This window comes from Alligator sinensis, unplaced genomic scaffold, assembly GCF_000455745.1.
Source record: "Alligator sinensis unplaced genomic scaffold, ASM45574v1 scaffold1056_1, whole genome shotgun sequence".
Lineage (NCBI taxonomy): Eukaryota > Metazoa > Chordata > Crocodylia > Alligatoridae > Alligator > Alligator sinensis.
In genome coordinates this window covers 269,008-278,819 of record NW_005842818.1, presented here as the reverse complement: position 1 = coordinate 278,819, position 9,812 = coordinate 269,008, and the positions used below count along the sequence as shown (strand labels likewise).

The window sequence follows — 9,812 nt, the reverse complement described above, 5'->3', positions numbered from 1 at the left end:
TGCTGAACCTTCACTGAAACCCTAAACAGGTCCTAGTCACTGGCAAACCAACCCACCACCCCTAGCCCAGGCAGTTGGGAAGGGAGACATACTCCAGGTTGCTGACCCTGACCTGTTTCAGACCCTGACCTGTTTCAGAAGCAAACTCAGGGAGTTCAGCTTCTTTAGCAACAGTGAGCAGCAGCTTCTTTTTCCCCTGAACCCAGCAAAGATGCTTCCGGCTACCTGCATTTTTTTTCCATTTTTTTTTTTTTTTGGATTTATAAGCTACACAACCATCCCAGGGAGTGATTCCTGTCTGGAAACTCTCCTATTCCTCCCACTCCTTTATGTGTATACCCTGATTGTGTGCTAAAACTGAAGGCTACCCCACTGCACACCTCTGCCCAGCTTATGGCGAGGGCTGACTCTGGAGTGACCCTTGTAAAACTGTGTACTACAAGCATGTGCATGCCTACGGACGTCACAGTTTGGAAGGGAGGGCCGTGGGCACAGAATCTGATCCATTTGCCCTTTACCACTGTACACTTTAACCTCAACAGTATAACCCTAGCCCACAAACAGTGAAAACAGGTGCAAGTCGCTCCTCAAGCATGCATACATGCAGAGAAAGAATACATTCATGGTATGCTCAGGGTCAGGGCTTTAACATATGAATGGGTTCAGTCCGTAAAGCACTGAGATATGCAGGTATGGAGAGAGTTTCCTGTGTCCCATTGCAACAGACCCTGTCAGCGTGGGAAATGAGGGCCTGTGTGTGGCTGGCTACGTCCGTGGCTCCCAAATGATGGGCTATGGCTGTGGCTACAAGCACAGACAAATGGGGAGGCCAAGGGAATTGACTGATTGCCTCCCCATATATTCCAACAGCTCCAGACAGCATTAGGCTGAGACTCCAGGCTGCTCTGTGATCCCATGTGGGAAGTTGTGGAGCTGGTGCCCTAATGAGCTCTGCTGAGAGGCAGATCAGAGCTCATTAGCCTGGGTGAAGTGCCGCTCTGAGGTGGCTCTGGCTTCTTGTTCCAGAGTTACCGCAGGCAGAGGAGGTTGGGGGGAGGCTGGTGGGGTTGGAGGGAGAAGATGGAGCTGGGGGATGGTGGAAAAGTGAACCTGGGGCTGCCGGGTGAGCTTTAGGATCACAAAGGTTGCAAACCTCGCTGCCTTCCACTGTCAGAGACCTTTGCAGCCTGTAACATCCTGCTGTCCAAGCCATGCTGTTGCCTCTGCACTGTACCCAGGTGTTTCTCATTGCAGCTACCCCCTGAGTTGCAGATGCAACTCATGATACAGCCTCTGAGTTGATATTGTGAACCTAGGTTGAAATTGCATTTGCTTTCCCTGTAACTGTCTTCTTTTGCTCCCTAGATAGAGATTTGACATACGGCAAAGGAATTTGTTTCTTCACATCTTGTTCTTTGCAGTACAGCAAGCATTTGTTTTTCCATATCCTGCACCATACGCTTTATGAAAGTAATAAGAGGTCATGTGATACGGACGTGTCATCTGATCCATGCAATCACTGTGGGACTGAGAATAGTCTCTGTCTCCTGAGTTTGCCTCTGGTGACCAATTTCTAAGTATCTGTAGTGTCAATTAACTGTCTAACGCTCCGTGTTATGTCTCTTTGCTTTATTGCTCTTGGAGAAATGGCCTAAATGCCTCTTATAGTATCTTACTAATTGGCAATGCATTATAGGAGTCAAATAATAAAGCAGCATCTTTCCTCTTAGCTCATCTCCATGCTTTACAGGCCTAATAAGCTGGTACATTAAGGTCCTGATCCTCCACATTCATGCTTAAGAATAAATTTACACACACTAGTTACCCCACAGATTTCATTAGTTCTTGGTGAGCAAAGAGATTCAGGTGTGCTGGCATTTCCAGATAAGCTTTCTTACAAAATTTGTAGAAAATAGAAAACAAGAGCTCATGAGTAAAAATTTAATTAAATATGAGTCGCATGTAAGACTGCATATGTTACCAGGTGAAATTAAAGAGACACTCCATGCAGTCTTGTAATAGTTACTCATTGTCTCAGATTAGAAAACCTGAAATTACATGACAGAGGTGCGAGAGATGCAGAATAAAAACACTGCATTTCAAAAAAAATCATGAATTGGTTGGTGGGGTCTCTTGGGAAGAGATAAGGTAGTTCAGCAGAGCTGGCAGCTACTGAGAGATGCTGTAGTAAAGGGCAACAGCAAGCTCTTGTGATGCAAAAGAAGGCTAGAAAGCATAGGAGAGGCCAATCTGCCTGCATCAGGAGCTCTTCAAAGACCTGGAGAGCAAAAAGAAATCTTGCAGAAAGTAGAAATAACGGTGCATGTGTAAGGATGATTAAAAGGGGTAGCTGAAGCATGCAGGGATACAAATGAGAAAAGCTGAAGCTTCAGTGAGTTACTACAAGCAGCAATGGACAGAAAAGGCAACAAGGAAAAGTTTTCTAAGTACATTAGGAGGAAGAAGACAAGGGCAAGAATGCAACCATTGAATTCCTGAGCAAATAAGGGATGACATGGAAGAGGCTGAAAGATTCAATGCATTCTTTGCTTTAATCTTCAAAGTAAAGGTTAATTACAACCAGATATTCCATGCAATTCATTCAGATGCAGGGACAGGAACACAGGCTCCAATAGGAAAAGAAGGGGCTACATAATATTTAGGTGTCTTAGATAAACTGGAGCCATCACAGCGCAATGAAATTCATGATGGAATATTTAAGGAAGTAGCTGAGACAGTCTCTGAGAACTCACAGAAGATGAGGAAGATCCCAGAGGCCTGGAAAAGGACAAACAGCACTTAGTTTTAAAAAAGGGGAGAAAGGAGGATCTGGGGATTTATAGACCAGCCAAACTTCAGTACCCATTAAGAGAACAAATTATCAACTGATGTATAAGCACTTAGAGGATAAAGTGGTTAAAAAAAACCCCAGCCAACACGTTTTTGTCAAGGATAAATTATGCCAAATCAAACTAATGTCCTTCTTTGGCGGGATGGGTATCTTAGCACATATAAGGGAAGCAGGTGATACGTTGCACACGCGTGCGCGCACACACACACACACACACGTTATATATGACATGCTTAGGAAAGCTCTGTCCTACATGGTGTTCTCACAAGGGAAATCTGGCCTAGATGAAACCACTGCAAGGTAGAATACACACCTAATGGCGGGTGGGGAACATACTTGGAGAGTCATTATCAATGGTTTGATGTCAAACCATGATGGCCTTTGAAGTACGGTCTAGGAGGGTCTTTTCTGGGCCCAGTTCTATTCAATAATTTCATTATGACTTGGATAGTGGAATAGAAAGGAAACTTTATGAAATCTGCAGATGATGCCAGGCTGATATGTTATATATATCAGATGGCTCATAAGAACTGCAGAGGGACAGGATTAAACTCACAGTTATTTGAATAAAAGGGGACAATGGTCTGAATGCAGTAAAATTACATTTAATAAAGGGGAGGACAGATTACTACATTTACGTAGACATGAGAAATAGGGGAGGCAGTAACTCCACTCTGCTCAGCACTGGTGAGGCCTCAGCTGGAGTACCATGTCCAGTTTTGGGTAGCACATTTTAAGAAAGATGCGGATAAATGAGAGGGTCCAGCAGACAGCCGCAAGAGTGACAAGAGGTTTAACGTATCTGGCCCGTAGGCAAAGGTTGGAGGAATCAAGTTTTGTTGAGTCTAGAAACTTGACAACTGAGGAAGGACACAGGAAGTCTTCTAGTAGGTGAAAAATTACTTAAAATGGCTTGTTCTGTGTGTCCACCTGGATAGGAGAAGAAGTAATCAGCTTAATTTGCTGCAAAAAATGATGCAGATGAGGCACTAGGAAAAAAAACTTCCTAACAATATGGGTGAGAAAGCGTTAGGACAGACTCACTGGGGTTGGACTGTCCTTTGAAGGTTTTTTCGGAGCAGGTGAAACAAATACCTGCCACGGAAGATCTAGGTTAACATGATCCTGTCTCATAGTGAGGAAAAGGACCCACTGATCTCTTAAGGTTCCCTCCAGCACTCACTCCTAGGACTGAATCAGTGATTTACAATTTAATCTATAATCCCATCTAGTTTACTCGTTACCTTTTATATTATTTTTATGTTCCTGTGCTCAGGTTGTGGATAGTTTCACTTTTGTTTCTATTTTAGTTTCACTTTCTTGTTCTCGCTGTTTCACGAACCCTACAAAATAACTCTTGCAGCTTAGTTTTTTCCCATTAAAATAAATTTTAAAAAAAAATCAAACACCCCAATCTAAGGTTTGCAGTTTATTTTACTCTTCTAAGCTTTTTTAATGCAGAATCTGTATGGCATGAAATAGATTTGAAAGCACCCTTTAATCTGAAAGAGAACCCAAGGTTTGACCATATTTCTAGATTTTGCTACATAACTGCAATTGTATCATTTGATGTGTGATTGATACCTATTAGGGCATCTCTTTAATTAGTCTAATTCCTGATTATTTCACCCTCTCTCCTTCAACCTTTCTGTCATCTCTCAGACTACATTTTGGGCTTTTCTGAGATCACCCTTTTGGGGGCCTACTTCTGAAAAGTGTTGAACACTGAAATCTCCCGTTGAGTTCAGTGCACGCAGCTCTTCAAATGCATCCTCCTCCTTTTTTTGCTTTAGAGTCCTGTCATCTCTCTGTCTCTCTTTCTCTCTCCTGCCTTAATGAGCTGCTATCCTGTTTCCTAAAATTATACCTAAGGAAATACAACTACATTTAGTCTGGGGTGTGGGGCCGGAGGAGTAACGTTGGAAGCATGAACACATGCAAGTAACTTTATTCTAGCAAGTCATTCAGTTAAGCAGAATGAGGGTATTCAGTCATAATAAACATTGCTGCATTATCTTTGTCTTTGAGCCTGGCAGCAAACTTGCAGTTTAGGGTCTTGAAGCCTTGCTTTAACATTGAAAAATAACACTCGTGATCCCCAAAACCAGTGTTGGCACTCAATAACAAGCAAAAAACAATACCGTAGGGGTGTCGGGCTTGTCACGACCATGTAGCCATTAAGTGTGAGCTCCACCTCCTATGACAATGAATTACACAAATTAACTACACGTTGCATTAAAAAGTTTGGGTTTTTTTTGTTAGTTTTAAACCTGTCTCAAGCGAATTTTAGTGGTTGCCCCCTGGTTTTAGTATTCTGGGACTTGATGAACAATGGTTCCCTGTTCACTTGGTCCACAGCCTTCATGATTTAAGCGACCTCTATCACATCCCCTCTCAGCCTCCTTCTTTCCAAAGTGAAGAGTCCAAACCTTTTTAGCCTCTCCTGGTATGACAGCTGTGCCAGGCCCCTGACCGTCTGAGTTGCCCTTTTCTGTACCTTTACTAATTCTACCACGTCCTTTTTGAGGTGCGGGGACTAGATCTGCCCAAAGTATTCAAGATATGGGCTCTCCGTGGCCTTTTATAGTGTCATGATGATGTTCTCCGTTTTGTTTTCAGTTCCTTTCTTAATGATGCTTAACGTTTTATTGCCTTTTTTGGTTGCTGCTGCACACTGAGCTGACGTTTTTAAGAGAGCCATCTACAGTAACTCCAGGGTTTCTGTCCTGAGTCATAACGACTAGTTCAAAACCCAGCACTTTGGACGTATTGTAGTTGAGGTCATTATTCCCCAAGTGCATTTGTCGACATTGAAGTTGATCTGCCATTTTTTTGCCCACTCACTTAGCATGGTGAAATCTTTCTGCAGCTCCTCTCCATCCCCTTAGGGTTTGACTGCCTGGAATAGTGTGGCAGAATCTGCAAACTTGGAGATGTCACTGTGCACCCCCATTGCCAGGTCATGGATAAAAATGTTGAACAAAATTGGGGCCAGCAGAGATCCCTGTGGAACCCCATTTTTAACCACCTTTCATCCTGAGAAGTGACCGTTTAGTAGGAAATCATGAATTTGGGGTAACTTGGGATAGGACTTTTCAGTGTAGTTGCTCAATCCAGCTCCAGCTCTGATTGCCTTGGCCGAAATCTGCAGTGCCCACAGTCTGCAGTCAGTCTCTTTGCTAGTCTTATCAGGCATTTGAATTCTGCCATCTTCCTAAATGCAGATGCATATGTTCCAAGCAGCAAACCATCCACTTTTGAAAGCGGCACGTGGCCCCAAATGGAGGAAAAAAATATTAGTTGGGGGTTTAAATTAGTTTCAGGCTACTGTGCTTGCTCATAGGGAGAGTGGTCCTAATGTTGGATTCAAGTGAAAACTCGATTTCAAGGGAGTAATTTAATAATCCTCCCACAAACTTGGTGAGGTGAGAAAAACACACGATGCCATCAGTCTGCCAGTTCTCTGATTATTTTAATAGGCCTATTCCAGATCCTGTTCCACCCCTGAGGCATCGCACTGGGACTTAGGCATGTAAGTGCAGTTCTGTCCCACCCCAAGTCCCGGAAAAAAATGTTAATGCCCCTAGCACCCTTTCTTGGCTTTAAGGCCAAGCTGGGAGGAGGAGGAGGATGACCTACCTACCTTTTGTGTTAACGGTTTCTAGGAGTTTAGGGTCATTTAGTTGGAAAGCCTAAGGATCGGTTGGTGCCTGTGACCCGCAAAGAACCAGGGACAGAATCCCACCCATTGTGAGGCGGGTTCATTCCAGGCGAAAGAGTGGGAACCAAACGCTCAAGCTGCCAACGGGCCCCATCGAAGGCTGCGAGCTGGTTTCAGGCACCTGCACATCTGAAGTTAGCCAGGAAAAACGTCATTTATGGCAGGTACAGTCATCCACAGCCTAACAAGGCAGGTGGATCCTCTATGTCGGAAGCAACTTATGGGTGGGCACGAGGGCATGCACAGAGCTGCCGCTTTCTGGTCCTGGGATTTGTCCGCTGTGGTTAGGGACTGCTCAGGCGAGTCGAGTGACTTTAAGAGCCTAATCCATGCAGAGGGATAAGGGCAGCCGTCACACTGCTGGATAATCGTATACATGAATATCATCCTACAGTTTGGGATGGGAGACAAAGGCTGCTGTGTTCCCGCTGAAACCCTTGCAAAATGTTGCGGTGGAATATAACCACCTGATCTGAACCGCAGGACTAAATCTGAGCGTATCATCTTTGTAATATCTACAAGATGTTGCAGGGAGGGGAGATGGAACGAAGCCGAATATGAAATGGAAGGAGAAACCAAACAAATCCAACATATTTTTAACTGTCATCGTGAGGCTCAGTACAAAAAATAATGCAATAGTTATCTCTCAGATAGTTTGGGTTTGTTGTTTTTTTAAAAGCTGTTGGTTTTATTTTACATCTCAGTGTACTTAAGAAATATAGTTCTTCTGTTTCTCACTTTTGTTACTCCCTTTGACTAATAATTACAGGGGAATCAATATAAAATCAGATACTTAAAAGGCATGTGGGAGCAGAGGTGGGGAGTGGGAAACAAGTTGTGTTTCCCAAAGGAAGGCTAGAAAAAGGAAAAGCACATTCAAAACACAATTTTTATTCCGTGCACCAGATTTCCATTCTCTAAGTGGATTTCATAGAGCAGTCCTTTACATCTGTTTTTCTACTGCCTCTTTCATACTGGAATTTCTCTTTCTGCTTCACACACAACAGGGATTATCTCCCATTTATTGCTGTAACTCATATATTGCAGATGTCAAATCATAGTTGGGAACTGTCAGCAGCATTTGCCCTGCTAAATGAAGTGCATGTCATTGTGCGAGCGTGGGCCTGACATTTTCCTTGTTCCTTATGTTAGATTGCTGGTTCTCCACCTCTTTAGACTTGAAGCACTCTTCATTAGACTCAAATCACTTCTTGTTGGATTCAAGACACCCCTCAGAAAATGCCAGTTTTAGTTTTCACTCATTTTTTTTGGACTATGGAAAAGTTAGAGAGCAATTTTCATTGCAAAGAACTTAAAAATGCTGTGGCCTCTTGTGGGTTTTCTAACATGATGGATTCTTGTGTGGGATCTCTGGGTTTATTTTGTGAATCACATTTGCACGCCTACAAGTGCTAACATTGCAACACCCTTGAAAGGCTCTCAGGACGCCCCATAATACCGCAGCACTCTGGTTGAGAGTCACTGGGTGCATCCACACATGCACTTTAATGCGCAGTAGCTTATTCTACACACATTAAAGCGTTGTGTCAAAAACAGTGCTAATAAACTAATGCACAATAGAAATAGGCTACTGTGCGTTAAGCATCACTAAAAAGGCATGCACTTTTGCTACTGCGCATTAGGGCAGACTAATGTGCATTTATGTAATGCCTTGTATTAGAGGTATTAAACTTAATACGTAATAGCAAAAGCACATTAATGCACGTGTAGGCGCATCCACTGTGTTAGATCTTTACGGACTTAAAGGAATGAAGAAGGGTAATAGGAGTTGAGGCTTAGGGAAGTAGGGTTTTTCCCTTGCTTCAGAGAAAAAGAAAGCATGCAGAGGCACCTCAGAAAATGGAGACAAACTAAAAACGAAAAGTTGTGAGAGACAAAACCTGACTGTTTCTCACTGCATCGTGCTTGAGTTCTTTTCTCATTAGATGTAAAAGAAGGACCTTAACCATCTGTCTGTAGAGATCTTATGGTATCTATGTGAAAAAGCAAGGATCCAGTGGAAACGTTACTCTTAAAACACAGTGGTGAGGTTCCATACTTGCTTCTCGTGACTTCCAGCTCTGGGTTTTTTTAAACTCTGCAAGTTGTGGGGAAAGAAAAACATTAAAAAAGCCCATTCCTTTTCTCACTTCTCTATGCTGGAAACTCAGCCTGGGGTCTGAAAGCCTTTGATTTGTGTATCATCATCACAGATAATCCCAAGAAAGCACTTGAGTTCAGGATTTCCTGTCTCTTATGTGTTGGGTGTGGGTTAGATTAGATTTTAGCGACCGTCACTCCAGAGTAACCGTATTCAGTGTTTTCTTATTGCCTGTAAAGTGTTGTGGACCCCGTTGCGGTGGAGATCGTCGCCGCGTGCTGTGACACATAGCCTTGCAAGCTCTAAATATATGAGCAGAAGAAAAAACACAAGCGTCGCTAAGTCTTTGGTTTTGATTCTGTAAAGGAAGCTGCTGTTGTGTGGTTTTTCAATCTAACTAGAGTCAATTTGTGGTATAGCCCGGCTTGGGATAGATTACCTAGAGGACTCTCCATCACTAAGAGCATGGTAGACAATTGTTTGCCCAAATTATTTGGGTTACGGGATTGGGGCGGGCAGACTAGCTGGCCTCTGGGGGTCCCCCCTTCAGCCCTGGCTCCTGAGAGTCATGGGAAACTCTAAAAGAGCTTTTACGACTGCGCCGGTCCCGTTTCTGGGGTAAATAGTTGTAAACAAATAAGTTACACCAAGGAAACACCTGGACTCTGTGCTGTCAGCTTCTCCCCAGGGCCCGCAGCAGAAGGCAGCAGAAACCCAATATTATTTGTAGCAGTCAAGATAAATCTGGCCCATAGTGGAATGGCAAATACAGTTTCCTGTGAGGTCTCATTTGTCCTCGTGATTGAAATGCTTGTCCCTTTATTGTGGCACTTACATCATTTGCTAAAAGGATTTTGAAGCAGTGCCGGATCAGAGATATAAAAAGGAACTTTTGGCTTTGCGTCCTATCAGGGCTTGTCTGTCCTACAGAGCCACAGCTCTCAGCCGATCAGAGCCGGAGGAAGGCCAGGGCTAACGGGGCTCAGCCACCCCAAACTTTGCGGCAGCTGGTGACAGTACCAGCACCACGGCACCGCTGTCCCACAGTGCCCAGCGCTGCTCAGTGTGCAGCTGCTCCACCAGCGCACACCGGCCCCACAATGACCCTGCGGGAGGGAGAGGTGGGGGGTCAGAGGGTG

The 9,812-nt window shown here is 43.9% G+C and overlaps 1 protein-coding gene across 3 annotated transcripts in view; it reads left to right on the top strand.

Moving 5' to 3' along the window:
• The first annotated feature begins 6,700 nt into the window (after positions 1 to 6,700).
• Positions 6,701 to 9,812, top strand: part of FAM208B (family with sequence similarity 208 member B) — a 59,175-nt gene continuing 56,063 nt past the window's right edge. For 2 of the 3 annotated variants that reach the window (XM_025191453.1, XM_014525518.2), the window contains exon 1: positions 6,701 to 6,736. In XM_025191453.1, the coding sequence (XP_025047238.1) occupies positions 6,730 to 6,736 (7 nt within the window). In that variant the 5' untranslated portion in view covers positions 6,701 to 6,729. The remainder of the gene's footprint in view (positions 6,737 to 9,812) is intronic. The other variant, XM_006035298.3, reaches the window with a different exon arrangement.